This window comes from Chiloscyllium punctatum, chromosome 1, assembly GCF_047496795.1.
Source record: "Chiloscyllium punctatum isolate Juve2018m chromosome 1, sChiPun1.3, whole genome shotgun sequence".
NCBI lineage: Eukaryota > Metazoa > Chordata > Chondrichthyes > Orectolobiformes > Hemiscylliidae > Chiloscyllium > Chiloscyllium punctatum.
The window spans coordinates 56,706,076-56,727,801 of NC_092739.1; the positions used below are offsets into that span (position 1 = coordinate 56,706,076).

Consider the following 21,726-nt stretch of genomic DNA (forward strand, 5'->3'; position numbering starts at 1 on the left):
TAGACTTCGCATGGTTGTTGTATTTAACAGAAGAAAATTTGATCTTGTAAATTAATCTATCTAATCGGTTGCAGTTAAGTATGCTGGTGTTTTATTTTGCTCATGGTAAGTGTTTATCACAATATTAAACACCATGTCTGTTGTAATGTGTGAGACTGCGGTTCCATTCAAGTTGAAATATTCTGTGTACCATTTCAGAAGGTGGTTAAAAGCCGGATTGCTATATCCAAAATATATGGCACAAGCTTTATCCTTTGGAAAAAAAAGACCAGGCAGTATTTTTGCTTGTTTGAAAAAGCTGTTAGTAGATTTTTCTCACAGTACTAGTTTTGGAAAAAGTGTGACAGCCAAACACACACATGGTATAGAAAAGACACCTGTCAAACAAACAAATTACACTGAAGGCTAGTTCATAGGCTGGTACCATTTTAACTATGCACATAAGATTGAAACAAACCACATTTTTATAAAAAGGTACTTGAGCCACTGTAGAAACAATTGATTTTGCAGTTTTACTGACTAAATGGTTTTGGAGTTGGACTGCAGCCATAGCTTAAAATGGGTGATATTGAATCAGCATCCTCTTTTACACTGAATCTGATATTCTTTATCATTTATTTTAATAGAAACTAAAAAAGACCAAACGATAAAGTTGCACGTTTGTTTGCTTTTGCCCATTCTGTGATGCTGCTGAGACCAATTTGAACTTCATGTATTATTTTGGAAAGGTCATCACTTGCAAGTGACTTGTATTGCAGAGCAAGCTAAGTGTGAAATAAGTTATCTAGTTGATTATTAGTTTGATTATAAAGCAAAAAGAATGTTTATAAATATTGATAGTTAATCTAAAATGTTTGTTATATTGATAAAATGAGAATTAACAGTTGTATTGTAAGAAGTGCTTTTAGTGTAAATTTGAAAATTTTCCATGTGTAAGACCAGAGGGCATAGTCTTGGAATTAAAGGGCACCTGTTTGAGACTGAGATTAAGGAGAATTTCTTCTCTCAGGCTATTGTGAGTCTTTGGAATTCTTTTCCACAGAGAGCCATGGGGGCAGAGTCCTTGTCTGAGATAGATAGATAGATTGATTGATTTTTGATCAATAAGGGAAAGAAGAGTTATAGGAAAAGGGCAGGAAACTTGATGTGAGGAATGTCAGATCAGCCATGATCCTATTGCAGAGAACAGCAGACTCGAAGGGCCAAATGGCCTACTCCTACTCCCATTTCTTAAGGTGTTATGGTTAAATCTGCCAAGCTGAATGTTGGGCTCAGATATTTCTGACTGCTTATTTAAACTAAGTAGCAGTAGAATGAAGTCTCATTCTTGGACACATGCATCTCCATCAAGGATGGACACCTCAGCACCACACTCTACCGCAAACCCACAGACAACCTCACAATGCTACACTTCTCCAACTTCCACCTGAAACATATTAAAACAGCCATTCCCTATGGAAAAGCCCTACGCGTATACCGGATCTGTTCAGATGAGGAGGAACGTGCCGGCACCTGGAAGTACTCAAGGATGCCCTCATATGAATGGCGTATGATGCTCAACTCATTGACCACCACTTCCGACGTGTACGGAACAGTAATGACCTGCTCAGGAGACACACGTGCTGCAACCGACAGGGTACCCTTCGTTGTTCAGTATTTCCCAGGAGCTGAAAAACTTCGCCATGTTCTTCGTGCAACCTGCAACACATTATCAATGAGGATGAGCACCTCGCCAAGACCTTCCCCGCACCTCCACTTCTCACCTTTAAACAACCGCCAAACCTCAAACAGATCATTGTTCATAACAAGCTGCCCGGCTTTCAGGACAACTCCATACAACCCTGTCACGGTAGGCGTTGCAAGACATGTCAGAGTGTGGACATGGATTACCACCATTATACGTGGGGACACTTCCCACCTTGTCCATGGCAGGTACTCATGTGACTCAGCCAACGTTGTCAGTCTTGTACATTGCAGGCAAGGATGCCCTGAGGCATGGTACATTGTAGAAACCGAGCAAAGGCTACGGCAATGGGTGAATGGGCACCACACAACAATCAACAGACAGGAGGGTTCCCTCCCAGTTGGAGAACACTTCAGCGGTCCAGGACATCCGACCTTGGATCTTTGGGTGACCATCCTCCAAGGCAGACTTCGGGACAGGCAGCAGAGCAGAGGCTGATAGCTAAGTTCCATACCCATAGGGAGGGCCTCAACCGGGACCTTGGGTTCATGTCACATTACAGGTGACCACTATTGCACTATACACACACACAGACACTCCTACACAGACACAGGCACGCACACCCTCACAGACACACACACTCCCAAACTCACACATGCATCCTCTCAGAGACTTAGACCACTCCACACTCATGCACACACATATACACTCTGTCTCACAGACACTCACAACCCCCCACCCCAGACACACACACTCCCACACTCTCACATGCACCCCCTCACAGACGTAAGACACTCTACACTCACATACACACACGTATACACTAACACTCACAACCCCCCAACTCAGACACGCGCGCGCGCGCACAGACACATATTTTGTAGGGTGAATTTGTAATTGCAGAGTTACATTGTACTTTGCTCAAAAACTGCCTGAACTCACGTAAAACTCTGTTATCTCACTTTTTAGATTAGAATCAATCTAAACATCATGGTATAGATGGAGAACACAGCGGGCTGACACCAATTGTTACAGTTAACCTGAGAATGAAACTTTTAAAAAAATGTTTTGTGATTTACACATGAAAGAAGTGAAACTATCGTGGTCTTCGAACAGATGAAAGACTCAACAGACAATCCATGTATTTTTCAATATATAATTTCAGTTACATCACACTATAAACATTTGCTATAAATTCTGTGCTTTACAATTGTGTACTCCACAACCACCAGATGAAGGAGCAGCGCTCCGAAAGCTAGTGTACTTCCAGTTAAACCTGTTGGACTACAACCTGGTGTTGTGTGATTTTTAACTTTGTACACCCCAGTCCAACACCGACATCTCCAAATCCTAGAATGAAGTAGTTCATTATTTGCTTAAGGGCCTTAATTTAGCCAGAAGCAGGCAGCCCACCTGATGCTTCACAAACCTCACACCAGCCTCACTTCCCTCCCAACAACTCATAAGATCAGGGGGCCTGACAAAAAAATGGAAATTTCATGAATTTGCACCATTTATGTTCAGCCATAACTTTATTCTGAAACTTTTCAGCATAGCATCTCACTAAATTTGGTGGTATTTTTGTTTACATTTCATTATTAAAATATCAACTTGATTTCAGTGATTTTATAGGATTGGAATCTGTTACGTTAAAATGCAAAAATGTTCTCACAATTTCATTTTCTCAAGCATGCATAATGTGCAACAGTTTGGATTAAAACTTAATCTTCACAATATTAGTAAGAAGAAATTTGTCTGGAAATAAAGATGCATGATGGGTGTTTCATTCGGGCCCTGACCGCTCCTGCTGATTCCCAACTTATACATCTCTCTGACTCTCAGCTACTGGAATTAAGAGGGGGAAGGAGTGCAGTACCATCTACAGGTATCTAGGACTTGAGTGTACAGGAAAGCATGCTTAGATGTGCTAGGATTGTGAAGGGAGTTAAGATCGATGAAAGTTGTCCTTTTCATTCATCCTCATTCAAACCTGATCTTCGTCAAGTTGAGAAAATAAGAAGAAATCATGAGGGAGAGCAGGAGAGACAAATTGAGGGTAAAGCAATTCAAAGTTTGAATTCCAGACTTGGAAAGAAAGGCAGAAGGACATTTCGAGTCTAGACTCCCCATCAGAGCTCCAGACACGAAACATTAGCTTCCTTTCTCTCCATGATGCTGCTTGACCTGCTGAGATCTCCAGCATGTTTTGTTGTGAGTACAGATTCCAGCATCTGCAGTACTTTGCTCCGACAGAGGGACTTTGTTTTTGGAAAGAACCGGTTAAGAGGCAAGGCCTTTTTAGTTCCTCCTCAGCTTAGTTTGAAGTATTTTTGGATCAGCTCCATTAACACAATTGGTAATGACCCTGTTGTGGCTGTCTCTGTCCAACTAATATGACTGGGGTTGGGGTAGACTTGCCTAAAGATTGCATTTGTTAGAGGGTACATGGGTTATTGTTTATGCAGATAAGAAGCATTATGCACTTACATGAAGTGTGATGGAAACAGAAAGAAACCAAGCAGAAAACCTCAGGTTTGTTGGGTATTCTCTGTTCTATGTTCTATAAAGGAAGCTTTGAAACTTGGTAATTGTGCATTTGGAATCAGTGACTGAAACTCAGCACGGACAGGATGAGTGGAAACTGCTTTGTGTATCCAGTTTCAAAACCTAGATTATGTTCAGTGAAGAATCTTTAACAGTAAGTTGCAGATCAGCAACCTCATTGAGGAGAAGCAGAATCTCACTTGCAATGAACGGGGGAAATCAAGAGCTGGATTACTGTCAGCCACCTTATTCCTATCTCCAGGCTTCGCCTGACTTGCAGTTTGGAGAGACAGACTTCCTGATGCAGTGGAGACCCTTTTCTATATCATCACTCAATCTTTGCTGCCAGAGTGGATTTGCAATTTGGTGCTTTTGCCTTTTGTAATTGATGTTTTTTATATGCCGCTCAGTCACTGTACAGTCCTGTGCCCTGTGGGACTTTGGAAGGTATAAGGATAGACTATACAGCCTCTCAAGCCTGCCTCCCCCATCCCTGTAGGCCTTCTACAATGGAGGCAATACAGGATTCTTCCAGCAGAAAAGATTCCCCTCTCAGGCATTAAACTCTGCCATCTGTGTGAGAAAAAAATGCTACTTGCTATTACCCTAAACAGCTGAACTTTCATCGTCAGACGATGACTTTTTTTTTTGGTTTGGTATTATACTACAGAATATGGTATCCTACTATCCACAATATCAAATTCATCAATCATCTTAAACACCTCAATTACATTTTTAAAAATTCATTTGCAGGATGTTGGCATTGCCGGCTAGCTTAACATTTATTGGCTATCACAAATTGCTCAGAGGGCAGTTAAGGTCAAGTGCATACAAGGGTTGTCTATGATCTCAATCCTAATAATGTACCAGATGGAGTTGCATGTCAAGCCAACAAGTTTATGGTGACTGTTAATTCCAGATTTATTAATTGAATTGAATTTAATTAATTGAAAATTCCCCCGCCTGATTTAAAATAATGTCTGTAGGTTATTGATCCAGACCTCTGGATTACCAGACTAGTAATGTTGTGCTGCTATCCCTGTAGTTTCAAAGTAGAATCAATCAATCCTTTTCAAAAGGAATTTTCTGGAAAAGAGGAATGTATTATGAAGGGATCGCAGGAAAAGCTGCAATGTCTTTAGAGATAAACCACTGGAAAGGGTTTGATAAACCAAGCGGACTTTTCCTTTGCAACAGAATTTCAGTAATTTTATTTATGGCATGTGGCATCAAATGCAAAAGCAGCAAATGAAATACTTTGTATGGTTTGACAGGGTTTTTAAATTACCACAGTAAAGGTTACCAGTTTGAATATAGGATGACTTCAGCAAAATTCCGAGTAGGTGCAGTTTCCACTAGGCCTGTACATTTGATTTCAAATTTTGAATGATGCTAACTTTAAGGTGGAGTTCAAGACTTAACAGGAATTGTAGAGTATGTCTATGTGAATAATCTCTGCATACATTTTGACTTTGTTTCTAACTGCTTTCTTTCGGTTCTTTTGTTGAAGACACAATTAAATGCATAGATTATTTGCATGTTTTCCTGCAGATATCAGCAGTTTGTGTCTTTACCCATGGAAAATAGAACGTTCTGTTCGGACTGTCAGATTTTGCTGCTTCCTGATGAGTTGGACCAACATTCGTCACACCATCGACTGGGACATGTGTCTCTCTCTCAGCTGAAAAGACCCAGCCTTTTGTTGCTTCCAATAGAAAACAAGAAGACAAATGCTCAGTACCTGTTTGCTGATCGCACTTGCCAATTCTTGTTGGATTTAATTGTTTCATTGGACTTTAGAAGGGTGCTGTGTGTTGGAACACCACGGTAAGATTTTTAAAAATCTCCCTTTACTGCAACAAGCTGAATCCAGTCAAGAAGCTTGCAGTTTCCCAGATAGCTGTCTGACTTTGTGATTTTGTGAGCTAGTAATACCAGCTGACACAAAGCCACTGAACCTTTATTATACCTGTACAGCATTTTCAAGACAAAATGAAGCAAAAATCTATTTAACTTTGGAGATTTTAGCATAATAATTTTCAAGTGTGGTAACCCTAATTTGCTGGATTTGCCAAGACTCTTCACCATGAAGACTCAGGTTTAAGACACATTGGAGCAGGTTACAAGCACTAGTTACTACCAGTGTCGGTGATTGACACATGAGCAACTTCAATGATTGCACAATTGTTCCTGACTTGTGTAACTGACTTTACTGTAATGCGTTGTGTAGAGGATAGGTACATATTCACACATACAAGTTAGTCAATCAGACTGATAGATGACCCTGGTCTGATTATACAACCACTTGGTGATCCATCTGGACTTTATTGTAGAAACCCAAAATCAGACTGTTGCAAGTGTGGAATAGGTGAGGAGGAAAGCAGTAAGTTATTTTCCCACTGTCCTCTTCCTAACAGCGATGACTGTATAGGGATGCATTTACCCTGGCATTGGCTGCCTTCTGGCTCACACATCAGCTCATTCTAAAAGTGTAACTGAGAGGCAGCAAGCCATTGGACTACACTGCATTTTTCCAAAATAGCTAAAATCCATGCACTATGGTGACACAAGTGAGAAGTAGAATTGAAATATTTACTCTGAGGAAGTGAACAGTTCTGAATTTAGAACTTGCCATCAACTTCTATAAATCTTTTGTAATAATTTGCATATAAATTGTTTTCATTTGTCCCAGATGGAATTGTCCTGTGAACTTTCTCTTGCCTTGGTGCACTGAGATCTGAGTCTTGTTGACCACAAACAATTCGGTTGAATACACACTCCTGAGTTGAACAGAGGTTAGATACAGACATGGTTTGACAATTTAAATATTTTAATGAGGCCAGCAGCCTCTTACTTTATGTTTTCAGGTTTGCCAGATGTTGCAAAGCCCAAATGGAGGCAAGTATAATTTTGAGGGGAAGATAAAAGCCTTTACAGCCCGCTAGCACTGGATGTAGATTTGAGGCAGCAGGGATGCTCTGTCCTCCCTTTCCTCGCTCCCATCCAATCAATGTCTCGCTTCCCATCCACAAATCTGTCCTCCCAAAACCTCTGCCTTTGGAATTCCTTGGGAGTAGGGATCAGGCATTCCTCAAGCACTTTGAACATGGATTGGATCCACTTAGTCCTGAAGTCACGCTACCTAATTGGAAATCAAGCCTGCCAATTAGACTGAACCTGTCAAATCCATGAAGTGTGTGTGATAAAGTCAAAACAGTACTGTATTGGGGAAACTTGTTCTTTTCTGAAACTTATCTTCCCACCCGTCAGCAAATGTTATGCACCCCTGTTAAATATCTGCATCTGAAATGACTTTTTTTAAGCAGGACTAATATGACTGACGAATGTAATACAAAATTGGATATTACATTGAATTCATTTGTTAATGTATAAACATACATCTTGCTTTATATTTGGATTTATTTTCAGTCTACATGAGCTAATAAAGGTGCGCCAGTCCAAAAATAAGGAACCGTTTATAAAGACTCAACTTCTGGACATTGATTTCAGGTAAGTTTTATTCAGTTTCTGTTTTTTAATGTTTAGAATTTATTTTTGCGCTTTCTAAATTGAAGTATATCCATACTGGGAAATTCAGCACTTCTTTCTGCTGTCACCCATATGAGCATTGAGCACTCCCAGTTAGCATTAGCAATTGTTATGGTGGAGAAGGAGGCCATCTGGTGCATTATTTGTATGCCAGCTCGCTGAGTAAGCAGTATTAATTGTTTTCGTGAAACCAGTGTACTTTAACTGAAGCCTCGGTACCTTTATCTGAATTGGAGAGCTGTTTTTCCCAACTAGATAATTTTAGGACCTCTCTAAGTGCAATTAATATTTTTGAGTTGTTTGAGCAAGTGCACCCATCGGGTATTGAGAATGTTCAATCTTAACTGTTGCAAGAAATTTAAATGATCAGCTCAGAAAGGAGAATTATGACATTTATCTTGAGCTTAGACTGGATCTGACTGGGTTATAACTTGTGCATTTCTTATGTGTCACCTGCTGAGGTTTGCATATATAGTGTTTTTCTTTAGGTGGGCTTTGCTGGCAAGGCCAGCATTCAGTGCTCGCCTGAGCAGTTAAAAGTCAACCACATTGCTGTGCGTCTGGAATCACATGAATGCCACGCTAGGTATGGACAGCAGTTTCCTTCCCTAAAGCACGTTAGTTAAGCACTAATGTTTTGTTTGACAATTAACAATGATTCACAATCATTAATGGACTCTTAATTCCAGATTTTAATTGAATTCAAATCCAAATATCTAACCCGAATCCTCAGATCATTATATAGAGCATAGAACATTACGATGCAGTGCAGGCCCTTCAGCCCTCGATGTTGTGCTGACCTGTGGAACCAATCTGAAGCCCACCTACCTACACTATCCATTCTCATCCATATGCTTGTCTAATGACCATTTAAATGCCCTTAAAGTTGGCGAGTCTACTACTGTTGCAGGCAGTGCATTCCACGCCCCTACTACTCTGAGTAAAGAAACTAGCTCTGTCTTCTGTCCTATACCTATCAGCCCTCAATTTAAAGTTATGTCCCCTCATGCTAACCATTGCCATCCGAGGAAAAAGGCTCTCGCTGTCCACCCTATCTAACCCTCTGATTATCTTATATATCCCAATAAAGTCACCTCTCAACCTTCTCCCTAACAAAAACAGCCTCAGGTCCCTCGTAAGACCTTTCCTCCATACCAAGCCATATCCTAATAATTCTCCTCTTCACCCTTTCCAAAGCTTCCATAATTTGAAAAATCTGTCAAATTGTGAATAGTGAACTTGAGTTTTTTGTCCTATGGTGCAACAATTAGATGCAGGGACAACATTTATACTGCTGTGACAATATCAAATTCTAAATTTTTCATTGCTGTTTCATTGTACCAAACGAAATAATTCAGTTGTTTGCTTTGTTATCATTACTATGTCAAACTGCAGAAAAATAAGATTTACTACATAGCTTAGGTACTGTCCTTTTGTATTATCTAAATACAAAGTTGATCAAAATTTATCAATACATCATACTGAGTTTATTAGAGACACAAAATCGTGCAGCAGAATTTAACAAACACATTTTAACTAGAGTAGCAATTGTTTTTACAAAATGCCTGTTAACAGCTCTGGATTATATCAAGTGTATTTGTTTAGGTTAGCAAGTTGCATCAGTGTTTCTCGATGAGAGAACTCGTTCGGCTTTATTTTTCTTGTTTAATAAATATTGGCAAATGAAAGAAATTGAGCAAAATTCAGAGAAAATTAAAATTAAAGCCAAGCTAAGTAAGACACTGAAATTCCAAAGTAAGAATATGAAATTAACCTGAAGCTAGAAGTCACAAAGTTAGTGAATTCAGTCCACGTCCAGGTGGAAATGAAAAAAAGGAGTGCCTCGGGTGAAGCCAAGGGATCTTTAGAACTATCAAACATGAGGAGAGGCTAAAACAAAAAAAAAGCATGTTTTAAACTCTGGCTCTTTAAACATCAAATTTATTTATGCTTTGAACAAGCTTTAAAACAAAATATTTGCTGTTATTGATATGTATTTGAGATCTTTTAAAGCATTAATCACAAAGAATTGATGCAATATTAAAATAAATAAGCCCCAATTTCATGTGACCTTAAAACCTGATACAATAAGATGCTTGCAGCTAACAAGTCAAATGATCGCAATTTACGAAAATTTCACTGAATATCTATTCAATTATAGTTATCAAAAAGCAGAATAATGATGTAACGGGAAATGACTTTTTTCAAAAAGTGTTCATTCAACAAAGAGAAGGTATTGGTTGATCACTTGTCTTTACGGGTATATGAAAAGAGTCTATGGAACACTGGTTAGATTGGTAAGTAGGAGGCAGGGATCTGTATTACTGTATTCTGTGAATAAATCTGCAGCTAAAACATTCGGTATAGTTTCATACTTAATCAGACTTGGCTCCATTTAGCAGGGGTTACTACAAAAATTACAGTATTGTATGGTTTGCTGGAGCAGTAATATACCTGGCCATATCTGCTTTTAAATTTCTAGTTTGCATATCTCCAACTTATCAGAGCAGGTAGGACCAGCAACAAATGGAAAAAGATGAAAAGCAGGATAGATTGGCTCAGTAAAATGATGGTGCATTCTGTCAAAAAGACTTGATGTGATGTTGGAGAATTCTTGAATCAACTTCATGCTTTTCGCATTGTAAAATGCAGCAAGTCCTTTCTCATAGTCAATATACACTCCCACCTTTTCCAACTTAAAGGGCTTCATATTACAATTGACATTTCTATCATTATGCCAAGCTAAAAGTTGGTTAGCCTTTAGTTCAATGCACCACGACTGTCGGTTTCTTCCCAACTTTGTGGACTTGTGCTTCCCTTTCCGATCGATGGATCCATACGCAATTCCAACACACCATTGTGCAGAAGACTTGACGTCCACCTCCCAGTAATGCTTTCCTCTCATCAGACCTTTGGCAGCTAAGACATTGCAGACTTTGTCAAATCGCAGAGGGCTCTCAGGAACATTTAGTGACTCTGTGACTACAGACATGCAGGTTAAGTCCTTTGAAACTAGCACATTTTTATGTGCTGATGCAGTGTCAAGGAATACTGGTGAGTATTCTAGGGATGCAGAAAAGAAGTTACAGTCAGCATTTCCAGCAAGAGCAGCTACCTGGTAAATTGACTAAAAATCAATTAAATAACAAGTATAATACGATCATTCTTAGAAAATAAGTACATTGGCAGTCACTGTTCTTTCACTGTTCTTTTACTCCATGTTTCAGTGTCAGTTAATGTGAATTGTTTGTAGATTTAAAGTTGAAGTAAATAATAATCTCCACCTTGCAATCTGCTTTGACAAAAACTAATTCCATTTTTTGCATCCACAGTCAAACTCATGTTTGACAGTTGAGTTAAAATGAATCTTTAATACTTTGGTTCTAGAAAAGGGAATTTTGATGTCAGCATAACTACAAAGTGTGAGAGACAGGTCAGTTCCATGTCCTGAATGGAAAGTAGACTCCCCATCAAAGTTGTATATGAAATGGTTTGGCCGTGCCATGTTAATGTTTTATTTTAAGTTGTCTTTCCTTTATAAATGACAATTTGTAACAGCATAAAAAGTTATAATTGTGAAATAATTTTTTTGACCTGAAATATGTTATTGCTTAAAGATCAGCTATCACATAATCTGTTATTTTTGCTGTACCTAGGTAAATGTGACAATAATAAATCAAAAAAACACAGAATTGTGTAATTTATCCTTTTGAATTTTTTTTATTCATTCTTGGAAAGTAGGCATGACTGGCATTTATTGTCTGTCCCTCATTGCCCTTGGGAGGATGGTTGTGAACTGCCTTCTTGAACTGCTGTTATTCATGTGATATGATATATATGGTTCAGTGGTCTTTAAAGGGTCACTTATTCCACAGATTGCTAATTGATTAAGTAATTTTCCACCTCACGTACTCTTACTCCTGATTCATAATTTTGAAACTATACCCTTGCTGCTGAATCCTGCATTCCAAAGAATGATTTACCATGATCAATTTCATCAAATCCTCTTCCTCATCTTAAAACTTTAGTCAGTCTACTTAGAAAAAGGTAAAGGATGGTGCAGTTACAGAGTCATAGCAATATACAAGCACAGAAACAGACTCCTCACTCCAATCTGTCAATGCCAACCAGATATCCTAAATAAATCTAGTTCCATTTGCCAACACTTGGTCCATATCCCTCCAAACTCTTCCTATTCATATACCCATCCAGATGCGGTTTAAACTTTGTAATTGTACCAGTGTTCACCATCTCCTGTGGCAGCTCATTCCAAACAAGCACCCCCTCTGCGTGGAAAAAGTCGTCCCTTAGGTCCCTTTCAAATCTTTTCCGTCTCACCTTAAACTTATGCCCTCTAGTTTTAGACTCCCCAACCTGAGGGAAAAGACTTGTCTATTTACCTTATCAATGCCCCTCATGATTTCATAAGCCTGTATAAGGTTACCCCTCAGCCTCCTACGCTCCAAATAAAAAAGCCATAGTCTATTCAGCCTCACCCTATCGCTCAAGCCCTCCAAACTTTTCTGAACCCTTTCAAGATTCACAATATCCTTTCTAGAGCAGGAAGACCAGATTTGCGTGCAGTATTCCAAAAGTGACCGAACCAATATCCTGTGTAACACAACTTGTCCTCCCAACTCCTATACTCAATGCACTGACCAATAATGGCAAGCATATCAAATGCATTCTTCATGATCCTATCTTCCTGCCTCTCCACTTTCAAGAAACTATGAACCTGCACTCCAAGGTCTCTTTATTCAGTAACACTCCCCAGGACTTTACCATTAAGTGTACACATCCAGTCCTAATTTGTCTTTCCAAAATGCAGCACCTCACATTTATCTACAATAAACTCCATCTGTCAATCCTCGGCCCATTGGCCCATCTGATCAAGGTTCCATTGTAATCTGAGGTAACCTTCTTGACTGTCCATTACATCTCCTCCAATTTTAATGTCATCTGCAAACTTACTAATTATATCTAAGTTTACACCCAAATCATTTATATAAATGACAAAAAGCAGTGGACCCAACACTGATCCTTGTGCCATACCGCTCATCAGAGGCCTCCACTCTGAAAAGCAACCCTCCACCACCACCGTCTTCTACCTTTGAGCCAGTTCTGAATCCAAATAGCTTGTTCTCCCTGTAATCTGTGTGATCTAACTTTGCTAACCAGTCCACCATGAGGAATCTTGTTGACCACCTTGCTGAAATCCATACAGATCACATTCAACATTCTGTCGTTATCAATCCTCTTTGTTATTTCTTCAAACAACTCAATCAAGTTCATGAGACACAATTTCCTGCACATAAAGCTGTGTTGACTACCCCTAATCAGTCTTTGCCTTTCCAAATACATGTAAATCCTGCCCGTCAGGATTCCCTACACAAACTTGCCCACCACCGATGTCAGGCTCACTGGTCTATATTTCCCTGGCTTTTCCTTACCACCTATTTTAAATAGTGGCACCACATTAGCCAATCTCCAGAATTCTGGCACCTCGCCTGCAGCCATCGATGATACAAATACCTCAGCAAGGGGCCCAGGAATCACTTCGCCAGCTTCCCACAGAGTTCTACGGTACATCTGATCAGGTCCTGGAGATTTATCCACCTTTATGTATTTTAAGACATCTGGCACCACCACCTCTACAATAAGGACGTTTTACAAGATGTCGCTGTGTATTTCGCTACATTCTCTGATGTCCAAATCCTTCTCCACAGTAAATACTAATGCAAAATACTCATTTAGTATCTCCCCTATCTCCTGCAGTTCCACACTTAGGTAGTCTTGCTGATCTTTAAAGGGCCCTATTCTCTCCCTAGTTACCCTTTTATCCGTAAGGTATTTGTAGAATCCCTTTGGATTCTCCTTTAACCTATTTGTCAAAGCTATCTCATGTCCCCTTATTGCTGTCCTGATTTACTTAAGTACTCCTACTGCCTTTGTAATCTAAGGATTCACTCGATCTCTGCTGTCTACATCTGACACACGCTTCCTTCTTATCCATTAAGAATACAGTGGCCCTACATGTTAATACATTAGTGTTACCATTTCTACATGATAATTTTTCATTAATGAATAGACAAACCACATAATATCATAAAACAGCAATTTTCTTTACATTTATTACAGTGCTGGAAATGTGATGAATATTCATTACTGGATTTGGCTGAATTGGCCTTAATAAAAAAGTTCTCCGATAAGATTTCTGGAGAATTACTTTTTCCCTGGTTTCTTTTTACTGATCAGGCTAACAAAATGTTTGAACTGAACCTTATCTACAATTTATAGGAATATAGAATAAACAAGTTGAAAAGAATGTATGAATAGTTAAGATGTGGCACATTATACCTAATAAAAATGTCTTCCTTTGCAGTTGCGAATGTATGTTGGTTGAAACGTTCCGTATGAGCTTTGATAACTTTTGAAATCTAATTTCATCAATTTTAATGGCCTGGAATTCATTCTCTGTTTTCTTTGCATAACTTGAAATAAAAAGAACATAATAGATTACATTTGGTGACCTATCAAGCATCAAATGAAAACCATAATTATTATTAGTTTCTATTTAAACGTGTTTCATAGAACATAGAACATAGAAAAGTACAGCACAGAACAGGCCCTTTGGCCCACAATGTTGTGCCGAGGTTTAATCCTAATGTAAAATGTAGTAACTACGCACCCCTCAATTTACTGCTATCCATGTGCATGTCCAGCAGTCGCTTAAATGTCCCCAATGACTCTGCTTCCACCACCACAGCTGATAACACGTTCCATGCATTCACAACTCTGAGTAAAGAACCTACCTCTGACGTCTCCTTTATACCTTCCTCCTAATATCTTCAAACTGTGACTCCCCGTACCAGTCAATCCTGCCCTGGGGAAAAGTTTCTGGCTATTGACTCTATCTATTCCTCTCATTATTTTGTACACCTCGATCAGGTCTCCTCTCTTCCTCCTTCTCTCCAGAAAGAAAAGTCCGAGCTTATTCAACCTTTCTTCAGAAGGCAAGCCCTCCAGTCCAGGCAGTATCCTGGTAAACCTTCTTTGCACCCTCTCCAAAGCCTCTGTATCTTTCCTATAGTAGGGTGACCAGAACTGGACACAATATTCCAAGTGTGGTCTCACCAGGGACTTGTAGAGCTGCAGCAAAACCTCGCGGCTCTTAAACTCGATCCCCCTGTTAATGAAAGCCAAACCACCATATGCTTTCTTAATAACCCTATCCACTTGGGTGGCAACTTTTGAGGGCTCTAGTACTTGTACACCCAGATCCCTCTGTTCCTCCATGCTGCCAAGAATCCTATATTCAGCATTCGAGTTCGATATGCATCACTTCGCATTTATTCAGGTTGAACTCCATCTGCCATTTCTCAGCCCAGCTCTGCATCCTATCCATGTCGCGCTGCAGCCTGCAGTAGCCATTTGTGCTATCTCCGACACCTCCAGCCTTTGTGTCCTACAAATTTACTAACCCACCCCTCAACCTCCTCGTCCAAGTCATTTATAAAAACTACGAAGAGCAGAGGCCCAAGAACAGAGCCCTGCGGGACCCCACTCAACACTGACCTCCATGCAGAATACTTTCCATCCACAATCCCTGTATCCCATACTTCCTGATTTTATGAATGAGCCTACCATGGGGAATCTTATCAAATGCCTTGCTGAAGTCCAAATACACCACATCCACTGCTCGACCGTCATTGACCTGTCTTGACACCTCCTTAAAGAACTCAGTAAGATTTGTGAGGCATGACCTGCCCCTCTCAAAGCCATGCTGACTGCCTTTAATCACACTATGCTTTGCCAAATAGTCATAAATCCTATCCCTCAGAATTCTTTCCAAAATTTTGCTGATGTAAGACTGACTGGTCTGTAATTGCCAGGGATTTCCCTATTACCCTTCTTGAAAAGAGGAATAACATTCGCCTCCTTCCAATCCTCCGGTATGACTCCTGTGGAGAGTGTGGAGGCACATATCCCCGCCAGCAGCTTATCAACCTCCTTTCTCGCTTCCCGGAGCAGCCTAGAATAAATCTGGTCTGGTCCTGGGGACTTATCAATCTTAATGTTTTCCAAAATTTCTAGCACACCAACTTCATCAATCTTGATCTGGTCAAGACTGTATCCCAGCTCCTGTAAGTTTTTATTTACAACAAGTTCCCTTTCCTTGGTGAAAACCAAAGCAAAAAACTCACTTAGGGCTTCCCCTATCTGCTCAGACTCCACGCACAAGTTCCCTCTGCTATCCCTGAACGGCCCTACCTTCTCCCTGATCATTCTTTAAGAATAGTTTCATTGCTTTTAGAAGCAGAGCAAAACTCCTGCCACAGTTGGCTTGTTTATTTGTTGAGCAGAAAGTATTTCACCTGGAAGCTAGTGGGAGCTCTAAACTCACTACTTGAAAATGTGATGGAGGATAAATTCCCTTTCTGTAATTAAAGAAAAAAAGCTTGGGGTGCCATGACCTGAAAGGCTATAAACAAAGATTTGAAATGGAATGAGACGAGATATCTCTCTTGGTCAGAGTGGACATGATGGTCTGGTGGCAGCCTGTGTGACATAAATTTGCTGTTTCTACCAGTATTTACAATATTAAGTGTCAAAGTGTCCACTCGTGTTTCTTAGGTTTTTTGACTTCTGTCCCAGTTTTGCGACATGTGAATGTAACAGAAATAAGTACCTTTTAAACGGGAAATGTATTTATTTTACAAGGCATTCCAATTCTTGTTTTGTTGTTACTATGCGGAGGTTGAACCCCTCTGCTCATTAAAATCAACACACCAGAAACATTCACCTTGCCTTGCAATCTGCTAAAAGTGAGAGTGAGGGCACTGTTTAAAGAAAAATAATAATTTATTTTCCTAACTTTAACAGTGAACATGAAACAAAAACTATTAACAAATCCAAGCTTCTTTTTCTTAACTAATCACTATCTGACCCCAACTCTACTAAAATTGCTGCTCCAATAACGTAATTATTAAACATTAAATTAACTTAATCTCTCAAAGTCCGTACAGTTTCTAATGCCGTCTTCCTTCTGGTCTTCCAAACTTGCTGTTTCCTTCTGTCCTTCCAATTCTGCTGTTTCCTTCTTTTCTTCCGATTCTGCTGTCTTCTTCCTGAGTCGTCGTCTTTCTTTATTCAATGAGTGGTTTTTGTATACAATTACTTGATACCTTGAATAGATGATGCCTTCTGAGAGATTTATTTTCTAAGCTTTGAGAGCCCTTTTCAGATGAGAGGTGCTTTCATGTTCGCTGGGCAGTTAGCTCTGCCTCATTTTCAAATGCCCTTTTTTTTAACCCCAAGACTTCTGTCCTCTCTTTGGTCTGATGTTGTCAATACAATAAAATTCAAATTCAATTGATTTTGGGTGTCCTGGGGATAATTTAAATTAATTGGTTAAATGCAAATCCAATTGCCTTAACATCAAAACTCAACCCCAAGCTGAATGTTACATATTATCCATTCTGAGAACCCTCTGCACCTGTCAGCCAGTCACAGACACGTGTGCTGCCTCAATCTCTCAGCTCAGAAAAGGCACCTCTCTCTTAAAGTGACCATGCACTCTTTCGACTTTGTAACATTTACCTTTACCACTAATGTCCACCTTTTGCTGCTAATAATAGCCAGCTTTGCTCCTGACTTTTGATATCTCTCATCTTTTAAGAAGTAATCTGCTTAATTTTTAATCTGTTTTAAAATGAATTTTGAATTGATGTCTTGTTCTAAACTAACAAACTGTATGGATGAAATGGTTTTACCCACTTTGACCTTAAGCTCTTCCTTTTACATCAGTGCATCCTCTGTGCATTTGGCCCTTTCTACCTATCTAGTTAGCCTAATCTATTTCTGTTTTTGACTCTTTATCATTTCCAATTATATCATACTGTGACCCTCCCAGCAGAGCACATCTTCAATTGGTTAAGCAGCTTGACAACTGTTATGAGCTGAAAAATGTGTTGCTTGAAAAGCGCAGCAGGTCAGGCAGCATCCAAGGAGCAGGAGAATCGACGTTTTGGGCATAAGCCCTCTGTGTGGAGTTTGCACGTCTATATGGGTATGTGCTGGGTGCTCAGTTTCCTCCCACAGTCAAAGATGTGCAGATTAGGTGAATTGGCCATGCTAAATTGACTGTGGTGACTGGGGATGTGTAGGCTAAGTGGATTAGTCATGATAAAATTGTGGGATTACAGGGCTGAGGTCGGGGTCTGGGTCTGGATGGATTGCTCTTTAGTGGATTGGTGCAAACTTGAAGGCCGAATGGCTTCTTTTAGCATTGTAGGAATTCTTTGATTGGGACAATTTGCAACAAGTTAATGGGAAAGCAACATTTATACTCTCATAAAGGAAAAAAAAAACAAAAATTTTACTCTAAGTTATTGTGTGTCCTTGCAAATTGTCCTGATGTGAGCAAGACATAAAGCTTTGACAAAATGTTCTGTTTCTTTCAGCAATATTAAAATTAAAAATCACTGTACTGAGGGGAGCGTTTTCTTTTCGACAGTTAGCTATGCTCTGAAGAGTTACATAGTTATATCTGATGTAAATGGGTTTTAAATTACGTACTAAACAATCTCATTGCCCCTGTAAACCTGATTTTATATTTATAGAATATCAAATTTCTGCACCATGAAAAAAAATCATTTTGATTTTAATTTAAAAAGTTTGCTTATGGTATTTCAACTTCTAACTTAACTTGATGTGTAGGTACCTATTATTTATTTCATTCAGTACACTCTTAATTAAAAGTGAAAAATCCATTTTTTTAAAATTCCCTGGTGTACTGTCTGTGAAAATGCTACCTTGTTTGATGACATCGCTGCTACTGCTTGTCTAGAAATTCCTGTGACTGGGTGTCAGATTCAAACAGGTGGGAGTATCCAGAACAGAGATTGCTGGATCTTTCTGGGCAGGGTTTCCTTGTGATCAGTGGTGAGTGGTGCTGCTTGGGTGCTGCTTTGCTGCTGGCAGTGAGATCAAGGCCATTGATTATTGCAGAAATACCACAAGTGGAATGCGATGCTGTGTTTAAAAATATAATGAGAAAGTGAGGTCTGCAGATGCTGGAGATCAGAATATAATGTTAATCAGCACAGGTTGAAATGTGTCATGAGATTTGCAAACAGACTGACTAAGAATAATTAATAACTGTTACAGCATCAACTACAGGCCTAGCAGATACTGCCCACAATTCTGTGATCGATATTGATAACTTCTGTTCCCAAATGATGCTGAACTAGAAATTGCAAAATTAACAGATAATTCAATCAGTTACATTAGAAAACCAGGCTACATGTGGCTCCTTACCTATAGTCACTAAGTTTGATATCCTGCAAAGAAAGGACAAAAATATATTAGTAGAAATGTTGAAATACACTTTTATAACAAGCAATCTTTCACATGCTTTATTTTTACCTCTGGGTGATTATAGAGACCAGATCAAACCTTGTCAAAACATATTAAGGAGCTAGGGTCTAGGCTAACTTTTATCTTATTTAAAGGCAAGTGTAAGGTGCTGCATTCCAGATGTAATTTAGTTGGTCAAACTACTAGGCCTTAAGCAAAACACACTTTGTATTCTTACATCACAGTTAAAACAAACATACGAAAAGTTGGCATAACTTTAATTCTTTCGAAATACTGAACAAAATAGCACTTTATTGGAACAGTTGATGAATAGTAGTTAAATATTGCAGCATTCCTTGGCAAAGGCACACTTAGCAAAATAGCTTTCCCTCACTTGCTATCTCGTCCAGTCTGGGAGAAAGGAACGCTGACAAATTGAACCTAGCAGTAGAGAGAGAGCTCAAGCTTTTGCAGCAGGAGAGAGGGAGGCGATTCTAGCAGCTTCAACTCCAAAAACTTCAACTTCAACAACTGTCAGCAAAAATTAAAACACTGGGTCTGTGTCAGTCTGACTGCACCCACTCATGCTTCTTTTGTATATTTGTAAAAAAAACCCAAAGCTATTTGCTCTGCTTTCTATGGAGTAGCCATCTTAACCACAGGTTTACAACTTTCCTTTTCAAGAGAAACGGGACAAGACAACTCCCCCTTAAAGGCACATATCGTCACAGCGAAAACATTGATTGGAGGGAATGACCAGAATGAGTTTAGGGAAGAACAGCTCTGTTCAGTAGCCTTCTATTATGAAGGGATGAAATTTGTCAATGTTGAAAGGTATGATGATGGCCCAGATCCCATCCCAAATGTCTTGATTTTCTGTCCCATCTTCGGTTATGAAGGTGAGCATTCAGCACGTGGTGGGAAATGCTTCTATAGTAATCTGTTGGGAATGTAGAAAGGTGTTTGGGGTGTAGTGGAAAGGTTGTGTGAACTGACCAATACTGAAATCTACCAGAAATCATCTTCTGGAGTTCAAGGAACAGGGGACTGGGAACCCATTTACTTGGTTAACTAGTTGATGACAGGTTGTAACTAACTCCGATAACAGAACCGACCTAATCAGGAGATCCCGTTATTGTGACAGGCTCTGAATCTCCATGGTTTTACATCAGGCTGACAATTTTTCAACACGATTTGTTCATTCTCTGCTTCTTTGGCACATTCTCACACCACAAACGATAATTGTGGAAGGATTAACAAGGGAGTTGTGGGTTTGCCTACCCAAACATGTGTTTTGCTGCGAAGCTGGCGATCTGGGCATGTTCAGCTTGGACCTAAGCTCCCCAGGAAATTCAGCTGTCTAAGGTGAGCAGTCCATATCTACCTGAAACCTGGAACTGTTCTGTAACTCAGAAGGTTTATTAACTTACACTTAATTTTGCAGATGAATTTGAAAATTTTCCTAACTGATTTGTTGACCTTAGGTCAACATAAGTAGCATTTGCAAGTAGTATAGAAAGCAAAGGAAAATATTCTTTTTTGTGCTTTCTGTACCCAAAGAGTGACGTTTTTAAGTTGTACTATGTAATTAGATCAGGGTACAATCTTACTTCTGAAGAAGTGTCATTGAACACAAAACATTAATTCTACTTTTTCTACACAGATGCTGGCAGGCCTGTTGAGTTTCTCCAGCTATTTCTGCTTTTGTTATAAACAGGAGGATATTGTGAGAAGGCATGAGTCCTTTTTATGAACAGTTTTCAGAGTTGCTGGATAGCAAGTCAGCAGGAAGAAGTGGAGAGTACATCCTGTAGTGTGTGTGTACTTGTGGATATATGATTTATTCCAGACAAGTATGTCTGCAGGAATGTCACTGACTGCACAAGCTTGAGCTCCAGGTTTTGGAACTTGAGCAGCGGCTAGAGTTGCTGTGCATCTAGGAGCTGACAGACAGTGGATTGCTGCTATAGGGAGGTGGTCACCACAGATTGGAATCGCAGAGACAGAAGGAATGGGTTACTACCTTGCAGACTTAACTCAAGTGTTTCTTAATGCAAAAAAACTCAATAATTTTGTTGTAAAAGAACCTTTTAAGGATGAATGACCAAGATATGATGGAATTTGACATTATGTCCGCAAGTGAAGTAGTTCATTCTGAATCAATTCTTAAAATTGGAACAAGGGAAATTGTAAAAGCGTGAGGCACGAGTTGGCTGAGATGAAATTGGGCAAATTAGATTTAAAGGCCTGGATGTACATAGGCAATGGACAGTCTTTAAAAAACAGTTACTTGGTTACAACATTTAGACATCGATTCAAAGTGCCGAAAGCTCAAAGATGATCAGTTAACTGTGTCTTATATAGGATGTTGAGGATTGTATATGGTGAAAAGAGAAGGTTTGTAAAGTGGCCAGAAACAGTAATAAATCTGAGGATGAGGAAGCTTTTTTTAGAATACAGTAAAGAAGGAACAAGAACTGGTATTGAGAGGAAGAATAGAATGAAATTGCAATGTAGCAATGTTTAGAGAAATGATTAATGATCCCCACAACAGACTCCGTAAATACAGCTGAGAAAGTTTGCACCAAAAA

At 39.4% G+C, this 21,726-nt stretch overlaps 2 protein-coding genes across 4 annotated transcripts in view; one reads left to right on the forward strand and one right to left on the reverse strand.

Annotated features, from left to right (window-relative positions):
- The window catches only part of zcchc4 (zinc finger, CCHC domain containing 4), a 95,808-nt gene that overhangs the window by 29,964 nt on the left and 44,118 nt on the right, over positions 1–21,726 (forward strand). The window contains exons 4-5 of the mRNA XM_072564581.1: positions 5,780–6,055; positions 7,658–7,738. Of these exons, the coding sequence (XP_072420682.1) occupies positions 5,780–6,055; positions 7,658–7,738 (357 nt within the window). The remainder of the gene's footprint in view (positions 1–5,779; positions 6,056–7,657; positions 7,739–21,726) is intronic.
- LOC140468560 (zinc-binding protein A33) overlaps positions 9,068–21,726 on the reverse strand; it is a 36,326-nt gene continuing 23,667 nt past the window's right edge. For 2 of the 3 annotated variants that reach the window (XM_072564730.1, XM_072564678.1), the window contains 3 exons: positions 19,097–19,119; positions 14,135–14,268; positions 9,068–10,840 (listed from right to left, as the gene is read on the reverse strand). In XM_072564730.1, coding sequence (XP_072420831.1) covers positions 10,248–10,840; positions 14,135–14,268; positions 19,097–19,119 — 750 coding nt within the window. In that variant the 3' untranslated portion in view covers positions 9,068–10,247. Of the gene's footprint in view, positions 10,841–14,134; positions 14,269–16,849; positions 17,165–19,096; positions 19,120–21,726 lie in introns of those variants that run through there. The other variant, XM_072564764.1, reaches the window with a different exon arrangement.